Source organism: Grammomys surdaster, unplaced genomic scaffold, assembly GCF_004785775.1.
Source record: "Grammomys surdaster isolate TR1022 unplaced genomic scaffold, NIH_TR_1.0 186, whole genome shotgun sequence".
Lineage (NCBI taxonomy): Eukaryota > Metazoa > Chordata > Mammalia > Rodentia > Muridae > Grammomys > Grammomys surdaster.
In genome coordinates, this window is record NW_021604631.1 from 4176248 (window position 1) to 4199216 (window position 22969).

Below are 22969 nucleotides of genomic sequence, written 5' to 3' on the forward strand. Positions count from 1 at the left end.
GAGAGAGAGAGAGAGAGAGACTGACCGACCCCAGGTAGAGTAATGGAGGAAGACACATGGGGTGGACCTCTGACCTCTACATTCGTACCTAAACATAGATGAGCATACACTCACAAACAAACAAACAAAAAAAGCTATAAATGCCAGCGAAATTAAGTAACCTCTGAGACAACTCTGTGTTATCAAATGTTCTACAGTTTACTTCCAACAGAAAAAGAACAAAGAATTTCAACAGAAACCACATATTTCTTATTAAATATAACCAATTTTAAAGAGCAAATTGCAATGTGACAAGATAGTGGTGTGGAAAAATTCTCCAGCGATAATCTCTTCACCCAGACAGTTGTTTGAAAGCTGCCACACACCACACTACCTTCACAAAAGCTAACAACTCAGGTGGGAAGTTACAGTGCCTGATTGAAGTACAATAACAAGAAGTACACTGAGGAAGACAGGAAGGAGCCAAGTCCAAGTGCTGGGGAGAAAGACAGCCTCATGTGGAAAAGTGGAAGAAATCAGGCTAAACCTGAAACCCGGTATCAGTCTTGCCAGAGTGACACCAGATGTAAGAGAAACAGCCCCTGCCCCTGCCCCAGGTCAATTCTCAGGGAGCAAGAATTACCTCCACTATACTTTGCTCTCCAGACTCAGGCAGCAGAAGCAGAGGCAGACTCAACCTGCTGGTAGGGCATGAAAGCTAGCACAGGACAAAAACTTCACGCTCAGTACTCAGCCTCAACAATGGGTTCTAACACCAGGCAAAAATCAAAGGACTCAGGACTCATAACTGGGCTAGACCTCACCAACTAACGGCCCCAGCTTCTGAAACAGACCCATACCCCGAGGGGCAGACTCAAGTCTTGGGTTTTCTCATTGCCTGCCTTGGAATTGGTCTGAGATGTCCCAAGATGGCACAGGTCCCTGTGGTTGTGAGACTCACTTGTGACCCAGTTTAGCATCAGTGTTGGTGGTGCCAAAGCACCACCTCTGACCTCAGACTTAGTTGTCAACAGCAATGCCCATGCAAGTATTCAAGGAAAGAGCCTCTAGGCCTACATGAGCAGCACTAGCCACTATCTTAAGTCCCAGTATGAAAGACTCGTATTTTGGCCTGCATCCCTTCTGGCTGTGGCATAAGCCTCACACCTGATACTGTACTGGCCCTTTGAGCTGGGAATGTAAGTACTACTCTACCTGGCATTTAAACTGTCTTCCCCAACACTCCATTATTAGCCCAGCCTAGTGCCGAGTAAGCTTCCATTTTCTCATGACGGGATACATTAATTACGCCAGCACTAAGCCTTAGAACCTTATGGCAGGCATGACACTCAGAAGGTATTAAAAGCTTCCATTCCCAGGCCTGTACTAACACAAGAGAACTACCTTGGTGCCAACACAGACATAAGTCCCCAGTCTATTAGGCTTATGTTTGGGCCTGCATCACCTTCATCTGACTCTAGTTGTCTTAGGCCATAAGTCTATTTGAGCTATTCACAGCACAGAGCATCACTGGCCGGGGGGGCTACTCCAGTGCTGTCTCCAGTTCATAGCATGAAACAGCTTTGCAACATGAGCGACCGCAGGCCTGATGGTGGTCTCTGTGAGCATAGGCAAGTTGCTGTGCTCTGAGTGAAGCCAAAACCAATAGCTAGGTTTGGGAGTTGATCATCGTTTCTTGGGTTATAACTTGGTTCAAGCTGAACGACATACCACGTGGATTAGGATAAACATGAGCTTAGACTGCCCTCTAGTGGGTGAATGCCGGAACTAACCATCTAATGTTGAAATAGCAAAAGCAATTGTAGAGTTAAGGGGGAAACCTCTCAAGAGTTTCTCTAAGGAAAGGCACAAGTAAAACCAAACTACAAAGGCTGGATTAAAAGCCTGAACATCGATGCTCAGGTGACGTCAGATAATGTCACAAACCAACACCAAGAGAGCTGATGAAAACCAGGGTCTCACCTACTGTAAAAGTAAAGCACAAGAAAGGAACCACAGTAAGTGGGTGTGTGCAAGTTTTTAGACTACAGATTTTAAAAACAGATGGTTTGAGGAAACTCAAGAAAAGGTAGAGGGAAAAAAACAATACTCCAAGAGAGGAACAATAAGGATAAAATAATTTTAATTTTTTATTTATTTAATGTTTGTGAGAGAGACAGAGAGAATGGGGAGGGAGAAAGCGAGAGAAAATACAAATCAATGGGTGCTCTGTGCTTGGGCCATGACCCGCATGTGGAAGACAGAAGCCAACTCTTCAGAGTCATATCTTTTCTTCTACCATACGGGTTCCAGGAACTGACCTCAGATGATCGGGTTGGCAGCACAAACTCCTTTACCTGCTGAGCTATCTCATTCATAGGCCCATAAACAAACACGCCTGGCTGTGGTGATGCAAACAGGAAGCAGAGGCAAGCAGATCTCTGTGCCTTGAGGCCAGTCTGGTCTACAGAGTACATTCCAAGACAGCCAGGGCTACACAGAGAATCCTATCTCTTAAAAAAAAAAATCCTTTAACTGAAAATTAACAGCAAAATTAAAAACACAAGACAGGCAGTCAAAGGCAGGGCAGGTGACCCTGGTAGATGTCTCTCTCCGTGAATAAAATGCTTACCGCACAAGCCTGGCGACTTGAGTTTGAATCCCAGAACCCACATGCTGCTTGCATGGGGAACCATCATGCCTTATCATGTACTTTCAGTCTATGATACGTCTTCAGAAAAAGCTGAGCAATGTCTGACTCCCTTGTCTCTCGTTGTTTTACGTTTGTTTATTTTTTATACATTTGGTTTTTCTATTTATTTATTCTACAAACTATACATCTGACAAAGGGTTAATACCCAGCCTGAATAACAAACTCTAAAGATCTCAACCCCTGAAGCACAATCCAGTTTAGAAGGATCAACTGCAATAAGCATTTCTCAAAAGACAACAATGGAGGACAGGTCTGTGTGAGAAAGCCCAACACTACTAGTATTCAAGAAAATGCAAATCAAAACCACAATGAGGCAGCAGACTTCCTTAGTAAGAAAGCTACCATCAAAAATGCCTAACAGTGGCGAGGCCTGGCGATAGTATTTTTGTTTTTATGTATTGGTTTAGAAACAAACTTGATTAATAAACAGTAGCTATGAAAGGGTACGTGGAAATATGTCAGCTAGTATTTGAAAAAGGAGTTAGCCATCTGTGAAAATCTTTATCCAGTGATGGCAATGTCTTTATTCGCAACAGAGAATGGTGCAGTACCGTAGACATAGAAGGCTGGGTGAATCCCTGGAGGACAACAAAGCCCTTCTCAGTCCCAGGGCTTAGGAGTCTCATCAGATAGGCATTCGTTTGAGAGACTGGGGCTGGAGATAAAACTCCCCCAGGGAACCCAATCAGGAAGACAGATGTGGAAGGGGGAGAACAGATTCTCTCTCAAGGACCTACCGTTCCATCCCCACCGCAGGCCAGAATTCGAAGATTTGGTACCTTCCTGTACAACTCCAGCCTGGAAAGGAAATGGAAGACAATGTAAGCACATGGTTCTCTGTAGAGAGGAACTGCAGGGCAAAAGGCATAGGTACAACCCATGGAGGACATGCGTGCTCTTCCACTGCTCACAGAACCAAGGTAAACTGACTCTTGCCACTGAATCAGAAACCAGAGGTCACAGGTGCTCCACTGTGACCAGGTGCTCCACAGGTGCAACACTGGGTGGGAGAATTCCCATAATTCCCCGTCCTCTCAGTCCACATTACCTTGCTCTCTAGGTTTTTACTTCCTTTCTTCTTTTCCATTTTCTGTCATTCCTTTCTCAGAGGGAGAAAAAGACCTGACTAGCTGATACTCAGTAATCTTTAGTTTCCTCCTTACTTAATTTTGATTAGCTTTTCCTGAGTCTATTTACCTCTCAAATCTACACTTCCCACTCTCAATCCTTGGAAAGTTGAAAGCTGAAAAAGACGGAGAAGAGTCATCATTGCTACTGCTACAGTTAGCATGAGTCTACCTTCGCTCACTCGATCACAGTCTTTCCTCAGGCTGAGGCGGGGGAAGCCCACCGGTTTCTCTTTACTTTGAACATGCCTGTTTGGGGTCAGATCATTTCATCTTTCTGATTGGCTTCAAGAGAGCACAGTCATTCTGCCTGGCAAAGCTTCCTGCTGAAGGCAGACATTGGTAGCTCTGCTCCAGAAGCCACTGTCTACTTACATGTAATAAATGGCGTAGGTTTTCCTGAAAATATTTCTTTCTTGCTTTGGAAAAATTGCCTTGCTATGATCCTTATAAAACATCCATATAAAGTATAACTTAAGTGATTGAAAAATCTTAATGAATATAAGATCCAAAGACCCCAAGGAAGCGAGATATAGTTAATGTGACATAAAGAAACATTAAAATAAAGAAGTCTCACAGCAGACCTTGGTGGCGAAGAAATGCAGAGTAAGGAAATAATAAAGATGTCTTTCATAGCCGTTATTTCCTTACATGTTTAAAATGTCTAATTTACCCATTTTATACAGGAATATCATTTCCTAGAAACCATCCGTATTGACATCTCTTTCACACTGACATCACTGTTTATGAAAAAAACTAACTGCCAACTCACATGTTACTTGAACTATCTTAGTAATGCAATGGATTTACGACAGTGAACCAAACAGGAACAGAAATGCCCCGTTCTTTGTTGCTGTGTTGGGTCATGTACATCCAGACTTCATTTTCAACATTTCTAACTAAACACAGAAATCCAGAAAGGAGGTAGAACAGAAATTGAAATGCCCATCTCACTGACCTGCAGCATCTGAAGCTATGATTAGTTCATCTCAATATCCCTACCACTCCCTCTCCCTCCCTCCCACTTCCTTCCCTCCCTCTCTCCCTCCCTCCATGTTTCCCTCTTTCCCTCTCTCTCTTCTTTCTTCTACTTTCTCCCCTATTCCCAGAGACACATTCCGGATGCAATCATACACACGCAATCTCTCCAGAATGAAAATTTATTCATACAGATGCTGACCCTCTGGGTTATAATCTCACGTTTCTGTTTAAGCGTATCTCCAAAATCAGACATGCATAAACAGAAAAGCAAGGAGTGCTTTCTCATTCCCTGACTTTCTAAGAATAAGCTTCAGTCCTGTATGCCCCAGCTGCAAGCACACCACGACAGCAGGCACTGACCCAACAATTGAGGAGACAGTAATCTGGAGGAAACAAATGCAAAGACAGCACGTGGTGGGGGGGCCATCAGAAGGTTTCAAGAAGAGCAGAATGCAGGTAAGGAAGTTAATGAAAGATGACAGAAAAGACGTCACAGGCCATCAGATAATAAATACCCTTGACCCCAATTCCAATGGTCCATATTACAGCCATATTACGGAGGATGTTTCCAGACTTACGCATCTTTTGGCCCTTCCTGAGAAAGATCAAAGACTTGCCGTGGATTCAGGTACCACATAAACATCTGTAGGACTTTGGTACCCTATAATGAAATAAATAAGCAAATAAATAAAAGGCAATTTTTTTTCCAAACTTAAAAAAAAAACCCACCAGACTCATTCTCTGTTAAAGCATTATTAAGTGATCTGGAAAGATGGCACAGTGCTTCAAGAGTGCATAGCCCTCCTGTAGACAGCCCCAAGTCCATCGCTAGTGCTCACAATGGCAGCTCATAACTGCATGTAACTAAGCCCTCCCCACCCCCCACAAAGAAGATCTGATACTTGTGGCCTTAGTAGGTACACACGCTCATACACACACACACACACACACACACACACACACACACACACACTAAAACCAAGCAAATCCTTTAAATAATATTTTGATTACAAACCATAGGGAACAGGAACAGTAGTTAAAAGTCATGAGCTTTGATTGTATGTATGTACTCTGAGCGCATGCACAGGTGAGATGGGTGTCCAACCTGGATAGTACCATTAGGCTTACTGTGTGTTCTCTTTAATATGGAGCGGAGAGAGCCCACTACTGCAAGGCTCAATTGCATTAACGTGTGGTAAGTGCTTAATGAACAGTAATTACACAGTTGATCTCACTTTGTAACGATGAAAAGTTTATATAGAAAGAGGCCAGCCTGTGTCATTTAACATAGATTTTTACTTTGTCTGAACACAGAAAAACAGGCAATATTAGTTCATTGTAGTTTTATTGAAATAACTTTTCTCACTGAGGCAGACAAAATGGAAGTACAAATAAATTTTACACATAAACATTTTCTGTGTGTCTGGCATGGGGACCCAGGCTCAAAACACTAGCATTCAAGATCAAGAGTCAAAGGACTGTGAATTCAAATCCAGTTTGAATTACACAGTGACAGCCTGTATTATCAAAAATGAAATTGTCATCTATACAAATAGAACTAAACTTCTCCATGTAAAATATATATGCTTTCATTTATTTTTTGGCTTCACATAGAAAAATTATTTCAATAAATTTACAGCTACCTAATATTATCCATAATTCATACTGTATGTGGAAAATAATAATCCAAACGATAAAGTTTAAATTTTAATGTTAAATGACATAGGCTAGCTCATTAGCTAATACTATCTACACGTCTGTGTTAGCTTAAACCAACCCTTCTCAGTCACCTGATGTGGTTTGAATAAACTGCAGTATTCATAGAGACAATATGACAGACAAAAGGTAGTGTAGGAGATGGCTTCTTAACATTTACTGAGGATTTTTTAAAAAAGAAACAAATGATATTTTGAATTACTATCAACAGAGCTTTAAACTTGAGCAAAGTGATTCATTTTTATCAACTACAGCAAGTTACAGCTTGTCAAGTACGATGCCGTTCCTTTAGTAAAGCAATGATCGCTTCAAAAACTATTCTTGGTTGTATATCCTATCTGGTCTGCTGTGTGGAAGGGCTGCCCTGGCAAGGTAGTGAGAGCTTAGGGTGAGAACTAAGGGGGTTGCTCTGTGTGGTGGAGAGCATTTAGCTTCTGGCACAGGTGCCGTATGTAAATGAAAAGGGGCTGTCCAGGGAGATTATTGGGAATCAGCTGACTGGATAACGGTTGAGCATCTAGCACAGCATGTGGCCCAAAAGAGACCTTCCAACACGCTGCTCCCTCTCTGCTCTTTGTACAGCCACTTGTTCAATTACACTTGCTGTCTGGGGTCAGACGTGCTTGGTAATTATCTCACTGCCGTGTAGGTTGGCACAGGAGCCAATGCAGGTCTTTTGTTCCACAGATCCCCCAAAGCCGTAATCTCCAAGTTCCACCTTATCACATGTTTTCAGTAATTTTAGGACTAACACTCCATTCTTAATTATCAGAACACCTCCTTCGCCTCACCAAATGAAATATTTTGCTCCTGGTCAAACACAAACATGAATTTAGGGACATCATAGCAGCAACATGAGTGATATTTTCTTTCTTTCCATTCTGACTGAGCCTTGCTACCAAATGCATTCAGGATTATTTTGATCATATCGCATGTTAAATAAATAACGTAAGCATCACGTTAATGACCAACTAATTTATACAACATATCCCACTGGCTGGACAGAAAGTTGGTTTTTCTGTCTTAGATTCATTCCAAAAGCAGCATGAATGGCTGGCGTTAATTATGCCTTCTCACCTCTTAGCTACGTAAGAACACACATCATGATTTCAGTTTCTCATATTATGCAGACAATGTGAGATAATTAACAGCTTTCAAGAAAAGAAAATATAAAGTGCAGAAAGGTTATTTTCCTCAGCCTAAAGTTTCTGTAAAAGGTTTGATCAGCTGCATGGTTTCAGTTTTGCTCATTGTAAATCTGTGTTCGCTGGAACTCCTAATATCTTAATGTATCCTTCCAAGAGAGGAATGACTACAAAGCCTGGCAAGGCTTTTTTGTTCCTTCTATGACCCAAAGAGTCTGTTCTCAGTTCAGTCTATTGAACAAGAGACAGTTTTCTTTCTAGCCACTAGATGGCAGTATCATCTAGTTGTTTACTAGACTAGTGGAAGTTTAAAAGTCATTCTGGAGCCTACTCTTCAGAGAGGAAATGAGTCAAAAACAACTTTTACCTAAAACCAGATGAGTAGGATAAGTGAAATATTAATTGTTAAACTATAAAAATCATATAAAAAAACTCTATGTTCCCCCCTCTTATTGTAGCAAGAAGCCCTGGCCAGGTAGCTAGATTTGTCTCCTCAAGCAGAGGCAGAGGCAGCATCGAGAACATGTGAGGAATGAGAGGTTCTACCTGTATGCTCATGGCCACCGTGACTTACTGAGACGTCACCTGTGCCTTAACAGGCTCCCAGGAGACTATCTGCACACTAAACTTAGCTAGGTTACCTTGCTGTTGCTGTTTACAAACAGAAAGACTTCAAAAAACAAAGTACTCTAAATCTAGTTTCCATGGCACAACCCCAAGTTTTAAGGCATTTTCCATGGGCTGGAAACATTTATCCAATCACATTTCCTATTTTTTCTTTCTGCACGTTCCATTCAGAGCAGTGTCGTCATCGGAACGTGGAACTGCAGTGTCTGTTCTGATGTTTGTCTCTCTCACTATACAACTGTTGGTTTACTATGCTCCATGCCCTAAAAATCCCCCTAGTACTCTGACACCTACACTTAGAGAGAACAAAGACCCAGAGGACACAACCGCTATCATCACTGAGGGACTGGTGCATCCCAGGGCCTTAGAACACAGTGAGAGGGTGACTGATTTTGAAAGTGGTTTAGAAAGGCACCAGTGAGCCTTGAAGGGTGCCCAGAAATTTCCCGTGTTAGAGAAAGAGAGGGGACTTTCCTCTCAGATTCCCTCTCTGAGTAACTACACACAGAACCCCTCTTCCGGTTCAGTCCTTTCACAATCTCCAGATCACTCCAAAGTCACTCTTTCTCTGTGGAATTCCACAGTTCTTGCACTCTGATGTGCTCAGTTTGGAACACAGGACAAATGTCACCTGATTTCCACCCCCGCTATTGGCCCCTTTCCTGCCCTGAACAACAAAGATCTCCAAATTCACCTAGGCATCCTCGATCTGTTAGTACTTAGTGAACTGAGAAGCAGTATTAGATAATGTCTGAAGTCTTTCATCATTATTAATTCAGAGATTGGAACAGGAGCAGGGCTGTATCATAACTGGCTTGGTAGCCTCACGAAGGCAAGGAAAACCAAAACGCCTGTGTGAGGTAGCATGATTAATGAACTCACTTCGGGGCTGGGGTGTAGTTCAGGTAATGGAGTACTTGCCAAGCACACGTGAAATCATGGGTTCTGCACCCAGCATTGCACTAACCAGGCATGGTGGCACATGCTGTAATCCGCAGAAGGGACAGGGAGAGGGCAGGATGATTCAAGTCATTCTTAACTCTCCAGGAAGCTGAAAGCCAGCTTGGGCTACTAAAAAAAAATATGTGTTATGTAGGGAGTGCCCTGATACAATTTAGTCGATGCTAACTAACCTGCAGTGCTCAGACTGCCAAACCCATGAAACTAATCACATATTCTTTGCTCTGTTTCTGGATTCTCAACCGCATCACCCTCATTAGGCTACAAGGAGGCCAGCCCCTGAGTGGGTGTGTCAGGGAAAACTGAACATCAGCCCTAAGAAATCCTTCACTAGGTCCTTCTCTAGTATTACAGTAGAAGCACACCATCAAACTAGGAAGCACGTCATCACTCAGAGACAGGAAACTGAAGGGTGCAGAAAATACATGGTTTCTTTGTTCTAACATCTGTTTTCCCTGTTCTCCAGAGTACTGAGATTTATTTTTAACATTTCAAGTGATCAGAAATCTTGAAGAAGGAGGATGTAAGGACCAACGAGACCGGTTCCACGGGAAAAGAACCAACAAGACCAGTTCCACGGGAGTGGGATTTATTGAAGATGGAGGGTGAGAGAAAGAGAGAGAGGGAGACAGAAGATGGCAGAGAGGAAAGAGAAGAGGTCGGGGAAGCTCCGCCTATTTATACAGATGAGGATGATGACGCACTGAGTTTGGACCTATACCGACAGAGGAGACCCGAGGTTTCTTTGAAATCATAAGCTCCCATACAAGTTTCACTGTAACCAGTTCATCCTGGGAAATGGCCATTATTTTAGCAAAGATGACATCATTTGTAAGACTCAGTCAAACTCCTAATAACACGACATCCTCACCGTAGGCCATTAAAGAGGCTCAGATCTCTACTTGTTGATGGTGAAACTTCAAAGAGTCTTTTCTCAAAGCGTAAAGTGTACACACTTAATGGGTCAGAAAAAGATATGTTTGCATCCAAATACCCAAGAAAATAATAGAAAAATCAAAGCCCACAGAAAAGCCTTAGTAAAGAATCCCCAGGGTGCTGGAAGAGAAATGAATCCAAAGATAAAGGACTGTATTACAGAAAAAAACAACTGTGTCCTTGCAGAGCAAGGTTGCCGTGGGAATGCCATTATCTTCTGTGAGGACATACTTGTAATCTTAACTGGGGTTAATATTAAGCTATACTGAAAGACCTGGGCAGAGAGCAGATGAAGTAACGACGTCTTTAGAAACTGATTATTTTCTCTGGCCTTGAGGTACTTCTTTACAATGGCTGTGACCAATGAGTTCCAATTGTTCCTTTCCCTGAGGACAGGGACAAAGGAGTCAGTTAAATTATAACTGAAAGAAAATAAAGACACATTGTAAAGGTATCCTTAATTATGAGAACTAAGGGGAGAGGGACATAGGAGTCACTGAACCTTTCTGTTGTTCTCTTCTTTAGCGTGACCATATTGAACACAAATAAATCTTCCTTTGCTTTTTCAGTAAAATCTGTTAATTCAGAGGAACGATGAAGCAATCCTTATAGAATATCTGTAAAGAAAATGCTAGTCCTGAGGTCTTATGAGTACCTCTGGTCTAGCTGTGTATGGAAGGAGAGTGACAGACTGCAGGCTCAAGGCTTTGAGTCTGGTCCCGGTCCTGGCAAAGCTCAGATGCCTGGGCTCCCAGGATGCTATGTTACTCGGTACTGGGGGCTGAGTCTTTGACGTATCAAATATTCGAAGTGAAACACATGAAAACTGACTCACCTGGTTTCCCCCACTCTTTGGGTTCACAAAGACAAGCAAAGGCTTCATGAGAGGAGAGGAGATGGGCTTGATCACAAAAGGACGGCCTTTGTTTTCCTGCTGAAGGAGGCAGGCAGCACCATTAGGATAAATACCCATGGCTTTGGATGTAATCACAGAGCAATGGGGAGAGAGAACACCTTGCACCCCTAAGATCATGAGTCTTATTCCATAAGGCTGAATCTTCACAGCAGAGCGTATGCATCTCCTGGAACAAAGCACCTCCCACTGTAAGTTAGTCCAGAAAACCGAGCTATGCTTTGGATTTCACTCTGCACTCTTAAGTGTCTGTCCTTATTGTCATCTCTATCATCAGCATCATTTTAGACACCCTGCCTCTGGTATGGCAGGTCAGATATGACTAATGGATGGATGGATAGCTCGTTGGATTTGGAACATTAAGGATTCCAACATGCATAGAATGGCTAAAGGAAAAAAAATCCTACAAAAGGGACATCACAAAATTAAGTGTGGGCCAGATCCTTGGGCCAAATAGCCTCTATAGAGAAAGCTCTATGTTTCACACACCTCTCTGAAAGACTTACCTCAGTTCCTCTTTTACTGGCTTTCCTTTTAAAACTTGTTCTTTTCTTCTTTCGATTGGAAGCCTTCAGGGAGTTCTGTGGGGAAAGGAAGGAGCAGCTAAACTCAGAGGCAGGCAGCCCTGGCATTTCCATGCAGAACCATGTAGAAGAGGACGGCAGCGCATGCTGTTGACTGCATGCTTCTCATGCTTTGACACTTCCAAGCCACTGCTCATGGGTAAGCCACAGACAGAAACCAGTCGAGTGCTCCAGAGTGAGCAACTGACTCCCCGCCACGAAGTGGCAGGGAGTTAGAGCCACGGGGGCTCTTATGGACTCACATAACAACACATGGTATACCTGCCAACCCTCCCAGTAAAAATGGAAGAATCCCAAATTCTCTGAGGGGCTCCAGTCTCCCGCCCAACCAGGTCCGTCTCCCGCCCAACCAAGTTCAAGTTCATCTCCTGGTATGGAGATCACCTATGTGGAAATGTAAAAAAGGAGGCCGTTTTTTTATCTTTTTCTTTTTTTCTTCATTTTCCTTCTTTGTTTACTTTTTATGATCTGTTTTAGTTGTAGCTATAAAATAATGCTTAACTCTAGTAGAACGTCACAACCCAACAGTCTTATCAACACTGAAGCATAATATTTTAAATGCTGGGAAGACGCCCTATTGCGGTTACTTACATTAGTGGAGCAGTGAGCATTATTTTTCTCTGTGTGTCAGAAGACCCATTAATTTAAATGTCTTCTCTCCACTAAGAAGCCTTAAACTTTTTTATGGAAGTAACTCAAAGTTGTTGACAAATAGTGACTCTTTAATTTTACTTTAGAGCTTTTATGAGCCACAATCCATGATTACTTTGTCTAATCATTTTCTCTTGTCATTTGCTACAAATACTCAGAGGAGGAAGTCTTACAGATAGTCACAACTGCTGGCTGAAGACTGAACATAAATCAGATTTAACTAGTGGGCTTAATAATTAATTAGACTGCATCTTCACAACAGTAAGATAGTACTGACCATATAATAGATGTTTGACCAAGTGTTGAGAGCCTGAAATGCAGAATTCTTAGCTCAAACATTAGAATACACACTTATATTATTTGATCAGTTAATAGTTTTCAAACTAGCTTGAAGAAACTTAAATAGCTAATCTGCACGTAACTTTTTCCTTAGAGCATTCAAAACTAAACATTAGTCTATAATACACAAATCAACACATCAGAATCAACACAATCCAAACAAGCTAACTTTTTTTATTTTACTTAAAGAAAAAAGAAAGAAAGGAAGGAAGGAAGGAAGGAAGGAAGGAAGGAAGGAAGGAAGGAAGGAAGGGAGAAAGAAAGAAAGAAAGAAAGAAAGAAAGAAAGAAAGAAAGAAAGAAAGAAAGAAAGAAAGAAAGAAGGAAAGAAAGAAAGAAAGAAAATAAGCAAACTGATGTATAGCCCGTGTTCACCAAGGCTGGGGAAATTTTTTGAAGAACCACCATGCATCCCCAAGTTTTCTTCTTCCATCAAAGGAAAATGTCTTCAGGACTTCGTAGACTCTCCAGAAAAGAGATTCGGGAAACTGGGTGCTCCTGTCTCAGGAGTTTTTCTTGACATTCATTATTGACTACACTTCCCTTGCAACAGATCTCCTGCCTTTGAAACTACTAGGCTAATGGGATGTTTCGTGATGTTCTTGTCTCTTTTTCATTATAAAAGTTGATGCCATATTTTGGCAAACTTGTTTATGAGAAAGGGATGATCTGGAGTCTGGAGCAACTGCTGCTGCAGAAGAAGCTTCTGTTAGGTGTCATCAAATGATTCTCCAACTACTCAACCAGCATCACATACCAGCCTCACTCAGACCTAGACCCTATAAAAGACTTAATCTGTCTAAATGAAGCCAAAGCAAAGATTCTTCTACAAAGCTTCATGAGTGATACAATCATGATACTATCATGCATCTGATGACGAAAATGTGGGTGAGTACTTGTGAAAAATGGCACTAAAGTGACCCAGGTAAAATAGACCACCGTGAGTAAAGGAGGACCGTGAATCTGATTGGGCTTGCTACAAATCCAGCAGCAGCTCCCTATGATGAGATGGACGCACGTTGTTAGGTCAGACAGATGTTTAAAATAACAGGCACTTGGTTTTAACACGGAGTGACAATGCCTACCTCACAGGACAGCTGTTAAGTCTGAACAAGAAACAGTATGTGAAGCAATTAGTTTTGCAGCCATGCTTGCATCTGCTGACATCTGTTAGCCTCACTACCTAGCACCAGTCCTAAGCACACAACCATACCACAGCCATGCTCGGGATGTGACGGCTTGTCTCCTCACTGCTATGGTGTGTTAGTTCATTTCCTGTCTAGACCAAATAAATGCAAATACCAGTTGCCTGGGCTTTCAGGAATACACTAGGGGCCTGGGTTCTTGAGAGAGCTCAACAAATAAATTCCAAGACGTAGTTCTGCTGCACCAGGTGAAGGTCCTCCACAACTTTCTTAAACTTATTATAAAATTTATAGCATTCTGGGTAATTTGATGCTCAAGCACATTTGGAAGACATGAAATTAGAAATGAGGGAGAATTGGGAAAGAGGGCAGGCAAGGAACTCAACTCTAGGAAGAAGCAGATACACAAAATGGTCTTTCAACAGAGATGTAGCAAGTACCCCTGAGCCTCACCAAGACCAATGCATCTGAGGCTTTCAAAACAAGTGTAGCGATTGACTTACAGGACCCGGGCATGTCTACGTGAAATCTGTGGATGTTTTATATTATCAAGAATGGTCAAACAGCAAGAGCAAGTATCTGGCATTTCTCAGCTCATCTCACTATTCCCACAGCTTCCATCTGTTTGAGTGCCAATGTCCAGCATTTCCTCAGTTACAAGGTAGCAGCACGTTGTGTGGAAGAGATCACTAGGAAGGCAGATTTGGGATGTACCATAATCAAGACAAGCTAAGAAACCTATCTTCGACAATAGCAAAGCTTACCCTTCCTGGGATATTCCTAGGGAATTCAACAAAGTAGCCTGCTTTGCAAGAATACAGAGGCAATGTCAAAAAGCAATTGTAAAGCACTAGTGATCAAAGAGTCGAGAAACCTTTCACCCTTCTCTGACATTCTAAATCAAAGCCTGCCTGTTCGGACAAGGGCAGCTAACCCCGTGGCCTAAATGATCCCCTTACAAGATCAACACCTCTCAGCCTTGATTTTTTGGTCTTCTCAGCTCAGCAACAGTTGCCCTTTAGCCGTTCTATGAAAGATGCCAGAAAAGATAAAGGCCTTTTGTCTTCTTGGACCAGGTGTCAGGGAAATCTTACCTTGCCACAGAGCTAATCCTACCAACCAGTTATCAGAGTTATGACTCCCTCCTGGACAGTTCAGAAGTCCTCATGGATGAACCATTTAACTGTAAATGAAACTTCAGCTCTTATTCCCCTTGAGGGATTTTTTCCAGGTTATGGGATCATAAATAACTGATCATATTAAAAGACCTTGAAATGATATATCACTTCATTATAACCAAGGAAGTCTCTCCCATAAACACCAGACAACATTTTGACAGGTCACAGAGGAAGAAGCCAGAGCTTTGTGTATTTAAGAGACGCTCACCTCCTGCTCCAGGTGTCCCACTGGCATCAAGGTGGTTCTGATGACAGGAAAGAACAAAGAAAACTTGCCTCTGAAGTTAAGGAGCAGGTCTCAAGAGCTCCGGGTAACATCAAGTCATACATGCTATGAGTTCTTCAGAGTTCACAAAGAAACGGTTTAAGCAATTCTGTGGAATTGTGTTAGCCAGTGAATAGAATCTGTCATTTTGTCTCACAGCTGTCCGGCAATAAAAGATCATCCAGTCATAACAAGACAATTAAGAAAAACAAACAAACAAACAAACAAACAACCTCATCCAGGAGTAGAAAATGTGGGCACTGCACTGCCTGTAAACAGGACATTATAAACAGTGTAAATACCTATCAGTAGGGTATGGGCCAACTGTGAAATATCTACTGAATGAAAATAGCACCTATTTTAGAATTACACGTAGTGCTAGAGGCATCTAGCTAAGATTTTTGTTAGTAAACAAACTAAGCAAGTTGTAAAGAATTTTCTGCACCATGCATTAACAACCTGAACCCTGTACGCACTACAGCTCTGTATCTGTCCTACTGGTGCATCTCTGTGCACGTAAACCAGTAGTAAAAATATGGATATAGAATGGAAAAGCCAGGAGAGGTTTCTAAAATTTTAAATTAGTGAAAGAAGACACTTTTATTTGAAGTTCCCTTTGTACAAGTATAATACATGTACACTACTCATTATACACTAGACTTTAAAATGCCTAAATACAATCCTACCTTTTAAGAGACTACAGTGTCCCAACTCAGTCCTTTGAGTGTATGTTCCCTAGGGGGAGACATAAATGTATCTAAAACATTATTTGTAGATTCTGGGAGAGGAAGGCGGACTTGCACGAGGGGCTGGTCACTGCTCAGGCTTATTGACAGACTCTTGACACATTCTAACTTTATTCTGAATCAGTGGGGTTCTTTACAGGAGAGAAATGATAAAACCAGTGATTTTGAAGGAAAGCCTAGCCAAAGCGTGTAGGATAACAATCAAGGAAGATAACCCTGTCAAGGAGGGAGAGGGCTATTAGCACAATTCCATTTCTAAAGATGGGAAGAAAAATTGTGTGGTCACTGCTGTTGAATTCCATAGCCGTAAATTCAGGGATCGCTCATAGTGCATGAGTTCATGATAAGATAATTATGATTATCTTATCATAATTGATAAGATTTTGATTGAGAGAATTATAAATTGTGGAATACAGAGCATGTTAACAACATGGAGGCAGAAACAATGTCAGAAAATCCTGTAAAAGACATTGAGAAGAAGCTTAAAAGAAGAAAGGTGGGGTACGGTAGAGTAGAATGGCCGCCCAAATGGGGATCTCTACTGTCTGTCTGTCTGTCTGTCTGTCATCTGTCTGTCTATCCACATCATCTCACTCTTCGTATATGTATTTGTACTTATATAAATATATATATTTGATATTCTAATGTTCGTCTATCACATTACTTCAAAGTATAAGGTCAAGAAGATATTCTTAATTAAGTAAACACTTAATTACCCATGATCCAGGACACCATTATATTGAGCATAATATCTAAGGATGACTAAGATGAGATCTAGGGCCACAAAGATTGTCCTTCCTAGGGAAACACCAACATATCTACAACATTGTTGTGGACTCTGGAATCAAAATTCAGCCATATGTATGTCCTTACTCCTACATGCTTTGAGCATTGACCTAGCATGCTCTAACTCGGCTCACAGGCCCAAGAATATAATTTTGTACACAGTGTGCTATTGTGTTGCTTGCTACTCTTTTGACAGTTCTAAACCCCACCCACCTTTTAAACAGAAAGATAATCTCTACAACCTCAGGAAGTTCCCCCAGACTAACAAAAAGAGATTGGCTTGAAGAGGAAAACTAGTAACCACACAGAATGAGATTAGGTACTGAGATAGCAGATTCAATTTGTATTAAGAAAAGACTGTGGCTCTCTAAGCAGGCTTGTATGTAATGGAGGGCATGACTCACAGCCTGCCCTTTATACTGACAGAAATCTTAACTAAACTGTGATGCTTGCAAACCTTGCTCTCTGTCGACTCCTCTCAGGCTTCAAAGAGAATGTGTGAGCATCCAATAAACGCTCCCTGGTAGTCACTAAAACTCTGGAGACCTGCCTTCACAGAGTATCACTGCACATGGGTTAGGAGGACAATGGACTTTCATGAGGATGGGAATCTGGTTCCATGAGAGAGTCTAGTGAAGTCAGGTGATGGGCCAGTGAGATGAGCCTGACAGCTAAGCACCAGACCTTGGGGATGAATGTGTAAAGCTCATAGGATCCCAGAGACTACTGAGGGAGAAAAGCAAATCAGAGCAGTTAATTTTTCTCTGCACTAGGCCAGCAGCACCAGGATCCGGCAGTTACCTGAGGTTTCTTCACCTTAATGATCCAGGTGGGCGGGACAATAACAGCAGCATGAGCCCCCAGGGAGCAGGGTTCCTCGATATGATGCAGCATGAAGCAGGTCACTTTATTGTGAAACTGAAGAGAAAAACAGGCTAATAAGCAATTCTGAAAAAGAAGTAACTCATAGCAAGAAAGGATAAGTATACACACACAATCACGCACGCACACACACACACAAAAATCATACATGCACACATCAAGAACACATACATCTCATCGGCATTCAACCACTCCGGGAACAGAGGCCAGAGTAACTCAATCTAGTATAGACATAACAGTGTTTACCAGGAGCCTAGCAGCCTAAGCCCACCACAGCGCTCTGTCTAATGGACTATTTACATAAAGAGGCTGAGTATTGTACTAATCTAACTACACACAACTGTGTCTGATAGATAATGTAGAGAAGAAATGAAGACAGCTGGGAAGACAATGCCCATGTCCTGCCTGTCTGCTTCTACCACGGTTGTAAATCCTCCCAAGCAATCTTTCCAGGTTAGGGAGCCAGGAAGGAAGCAAGAGGTCTCTTCTGGAAAGCTGTTAATCTCAGTGGTAACAAGGCACAAAGAGATCCCTTCTACCAGGCATATCTAAAGCCCTTAAAACTACAGTGGCCCTGTGACACTCCATAGGCCAGAGGAGCTCGTTCATTCCAGGAAGGAAGGAAATATAAGCTAATAACAGTCATCGCAGTACCCCAGGGTGAAGGGCTTAACTCAGTGTTCGGCTGGGAGGCTGGCACGTGACGTCAGTGTGGTCACATTTGCAATCACCTCTTCTGACACTGGGGTGGTAGTCCTGTGGGGACAGTTCATTTCTAATGGACATAAAATCAGCGTGTGCAATAATTAAAGGGCTTGTGTCTAATCATGGTGACTTTTTTATTTAAATTAGTTTCAACTTAAATTATACTTATTGCAACCAACGCACAGTTCACCGTTTCAACTGGAGCTATTTAAGAGTGAACAGGAACCACTGGTGACAACAATGTTGGGAGACAGTCATCAGTTAGGACTGTCTGGGGAAAACTGGCACACACAGCCAGTCTAATTTGATTCTGTGCTGTCACAAGGATTTTGGTTTCATTTCTGCATATTGTGACGCTCTCATGTGATGTAGTAGCTAATTTGTGTCAATTAAGGAAAAAATACTGATGAAATAATTAATAATTCAGCATACCACCCATTATTTGGAATCTGCAAACAAATTAAACCAGAGGGTGCCACACCACAAAAACATCATTTGAACACCTCCTTTCAAATTCGGTTACTTTCTTTAAGCAATTAAAATCTCAATGCATAGCCATTTCATTTCTACAGTACAAGGGCTTCAAACATTGCCTAAGCAACTCTTTCAAGATATACTTGAGTGATCTAGAAGCTAGAGACTAAAAGGTACTCTCAGGTATTTTTAAATGTTGGAGCCAAGACATATACACAAAGAACCCAGCTCCTTAACCCCCAAACTCTCCTGCATCTTAGATGGTCAGTTATTTGTTTCTTTCTTTATTTGACATCAAATTTCCTGGAATTACTTGTACTACTAAAATATGTCAATACCGTAATTTGTGTGCATATGGTTTGCATGTATGACCTTGCAAAATCAATTTCCACACTTTCTGGGATATTAAAATTATGTGACATTGGCCAAAGCTCTATCACAATGGTCAAGTGAAAAGTCACTCTCTGTAGTGACTCAGTTAGATGACAGATAATGAAGAGGATAGAGGTGTTCACCTTAAAGTGCTCCGAACTATCAGACCCTGAACAAGATACATCACCTCAGGGTCACAGGAGCAGCAGCCTATCAGAGGAGAGGAGATGCTGTCCCAGAAGCAGCCTCTGGCCAGTCCAGGGAACCAGCAGCTTGGGCAGCATTAGAGACTGGTTGACACCCAATCCCAGAGGGAGACGCTGCCCCTAGGACATGGAGTTTTGCTACAAGTAGGGTAGCCTTGGACTCGTGAATATGTTTTTAGACCGAAGCACAGAGGTTACATGTGTGACAACTGGGAAGAAATGGAAATGCCAAGAAAAACAAACCGGGGCAAGATGGTAGCACAGCAAACACTGAACTGTCCAGACCAGTGAATCTGTGCCTAATAACCGGAGGCTCTTGACAAATGAAGGCCCTGAGGAAACTATTGGGTTGGATCTCATAGATTTGCTACATTACAAAGAGTCTGACCCACAAAAACATCAACTGCAATTCATTCAAACCACACCTGTTCCAGTCCTATCACTAGTTTGAGGAGCTGCATCTGCTATGTGTAGACCCATGAGGCTTTAACCTAGCTATTAACACAACATAGACTTCAGGGCTCCTTTGCAATAAAGGTGATGATACATTTCTATCTACACAGACACTCCAAAAAGTAGATAGAAAGCTGATGTGCTAGTGCAAGCATACAATCCCGGCATTCAGTGACTGAGGCAGGAGGGTCACAAAAGGAGAATATATTCTACATCATTAAGACTCTATTTTTAAAAACAAAGAATGGATAGACTGTAAGACTAGAGGAGGGGTTAACAAACTTTCTGTAAAGGCCTGGGTGTGTTGCCAATACTGGAGTCATCTCTGAGGTATTACCAGTTACAGATAATTTACATCGATAGGGTGTGGCCATGTTGTAATTGTTGTGTATAGAAATAGAAAATTCATTTGGCCCTGGATGCTATAGTTTGCCAACTGGGTTGAAGTGAAATGAAAAGCAGGCACAGAGGCAAGCAAATGATGAGGCTCGGCATCTGTTTTGGAGAAAGGGGTCAAGTAGAAACTTTTCAGAGTAGATGGGACGGGAGGTAAAAGAGTAAATGGGACATTAGCGTGGGGTCTTAACGAAAGCACGTGGTCAGTAGAAGGAAGGGCTGTGTTTTAGTGGACACATGGATAGCTACAAAAACAAACAAGCAAACAAACAAAACCAAAAATATCTAAACCTAAAGAACAACACAAGAGGCAGTTGTTCTTCACAGCCCCATAACAAAGCCACCCACATCAAGACCAGGGGAACCCCGACGCCTGGACCCTGTGTTGCAGAGCTCACTGGAGGCTCCTTGTGCTGTACTCTGGTATGAGTCCTCAGCAGTCCAGTGGACACGGAAGACAGTGGGTGTCCTAGAGAAAAGGAGCACTAGTCTCCAGTCTCAGGGCAAGAGTCAGGGAGGGCTCCTAGTCTTTTACCCTGGACTCCAAGCTGTACAAAAGAAGTAAAAAATTTCCATTTTTCCCCTACTTATATTTTCTTTTGTTCTATAATTTTACTCTCTTTCTTCTTCTGAGGATGCTATCTGAGAAAAATCTGAATGTCCAGTCAGGGTGATATTCCACATGTAGGCAGGAACCCAAGCATTGGAATGCCCAGATGTGGTCCACACATGAGCCCATGTGACTTGATTTTTCCGGCACTTACCGCCTGCTTGCACCAAGAACAGCTGATGGCCACAATCTCTTTACTGTGGAAGGAGAACTTTTGCTGGAAGCCCTGAGACAGTAGGATAAAAGACAGAGAGTTTAAAACCTCCTTCAATAGAGCCCAGAGTTGCCCTCCTGAGGTCTACAGACATGAGAGAGGCCAGGACTGTCATCCATTGCTATAGTAAGCATTACTGCATGTGCCACACGGCACTACCCTCTCCACCTTCTGCCATACAAGGACTTTTCCATTTCAGGGCCTTCTGGAGCATGAAACAAAGGAGGCAGTGGTGTCTCCTAAACTGTAAGCTTCTCTAAGCACTAGCATACAATATTTTCCTTTAAATAAAGTCTCATATGTTATATATGGACATGTATGTGTGCAAACACATAAATTGTAAACTATATATAGTTAAGTGTGTATACACACCACACACACACACACACACACACACACACCATTGCTTCACTTAGTCATATTCTACAAAGGCTCTGCTCAACTTTAGTATCTGAGAACCCCAAAAAAGAGATAATAAATACCAAAGGCAATGCCTAGATGTCAGGGTCTGGGCAAAGTCCAAGCTTAGAGTAATAAATTCAAAGACTCTCGCCCTCCCCTTAGGATGTCTGTTCTCAAAACAAGCAGCTTTTCAGTTTCACTCTTAACCAGCATGCAGTAACAAAGACAATACAGTTGCCAAAAAGTCTCCACAGATCAGTGGTTCCCAACCTTCCTGATGCTGCAACCCTTTAATACATGTTGTGGTGACCCCCCCAAGTATAAATTTATTTTCATTGCTACATCATAAATGTAATTATGAATGTAGTATCTTATATGCAGGATATCTGATATGCTACCCCCCAAGGGGTCATGACCCACAGGTTGAGAACCACTGCCTTAAATGAACCAGCAAACTGACTCTTCCACAAAGAAAGGTAATTCTGTATAGGAAGTACACAGTCAATGCTCAAAGAGCCTACTCTCAGATTCACCCATTTCATTCCTCCTGTGTGGTTTCCCTGCCAAATCTAAAAGACTCAATCTTGCAGTAGACTTCCTGATCTTCCGGCTCTTAACAATCATTCTGTTCCCTCTTCCAAGATGTTTCCTGAGCCTTAAGTGCAGGGGATATATTTTAGGTGTATCATTTGGGGCTGGGCACCTCACAAGGAATTGTTCTCTGCTTTCTGACTAGATGTGGCTTTCTGTAGTGGTCCTGGTCTGTGTGAAAAGACGTATCTTGGATAGAGAAGAGAGCTACGCTTAACTGTGTCTATAAGAATAAGCACCTAGAATGCAGTCAGGAATTATCCTGGTTTAGGAAAGTGGCAGTATTAAGCTCTCCTATGAGATCTCTGACCTCACTCATCCCAGGTAAACTTACAGTGGCAGGCAGGAGTCCCTCCTCTTCAGTTAGCCTTAAGTCTAACTGAGGCAGATGTTGGTTACCACTAAGGTATAAGAGCCACTACTGTTTCTGGGTTGGCCATTGACGTGGTTCACGGGTGTCACAGCTGAGTAGGACAACTGACCCCTTTTCCTCTTAGGCAGCTTAAGCTGCACCTTATGATACTACAGAGGCTAATCTCCAGGAAGGAGGCTTTGGGTCAGATCCAGCTCAATGACTCTGTGTCTTCGGTCCAAAGTGTCTCCAGCAATGGAGTCTTACTTCAAATTCTGGGAGTAAACCAAGGATGACAGAAGTAGCCTATATTGACAGTCTTTACACTTTTATTGCCAACAACTCTAAAGGAGGTTTCTCATGCCTGGCACTGGGGATTTTGCTAGAGTCTCTATGGCTCTTGGGTGAAGCATTATCACTTTAAGTGGAGTAATTTTATTTAAACAGTGTGTGTGTGTGTGTGTGTGTGTGTGTGTGAGAGAGAGAGAGAGAGAGAGAGAGAGAGAGAGAGAGAGAGAGAGA

The 22969-nt window shown here is 42.2% G+C and overlaps 1 protein-coding gene across 4 annotated transcripts in view; it reads right to left on the reverse strand.

Moving 5' to 3' along the window:
- The window catches only part of Dgki (diacylglycerol kinase iota), a 429274-nt gene that overhangs the window by 185398 nt on the left and 220907 nt on the right, over nt 1-22969 (reverse strand). For 3 of the 4 annotated variants that reach the window (XM_028768387.1, XM_028768388.1, XM_028768386.1), the window contains exons 7-12: nt 21043-21114; nt 17592-17708; nt 11604-11678; nt 11020-11118; nt 5379-5461; nt 3430-3490 (exon numbers count right to left, since the gene is read on the reverse strand). In XM_028768387.1, coding sequence (XP_028624220.1) covers nt 3430-3490; nt 5379-5461; nt 11020-11118; nt 11604-11678; nt 17592-17708; nt 21043-21114 — 507 coding nt within the window. Of the gene's footprint in view, nt 1-3429; nt 3491-5378; nt 5462-11019; nt 11119-11603; nt 11679-17591; nt 17709-21042; nt 21115-22969 lie in introns of those variants that run through there. The other variant, XM_028768389.1, reaches the window with a different exon arrangement.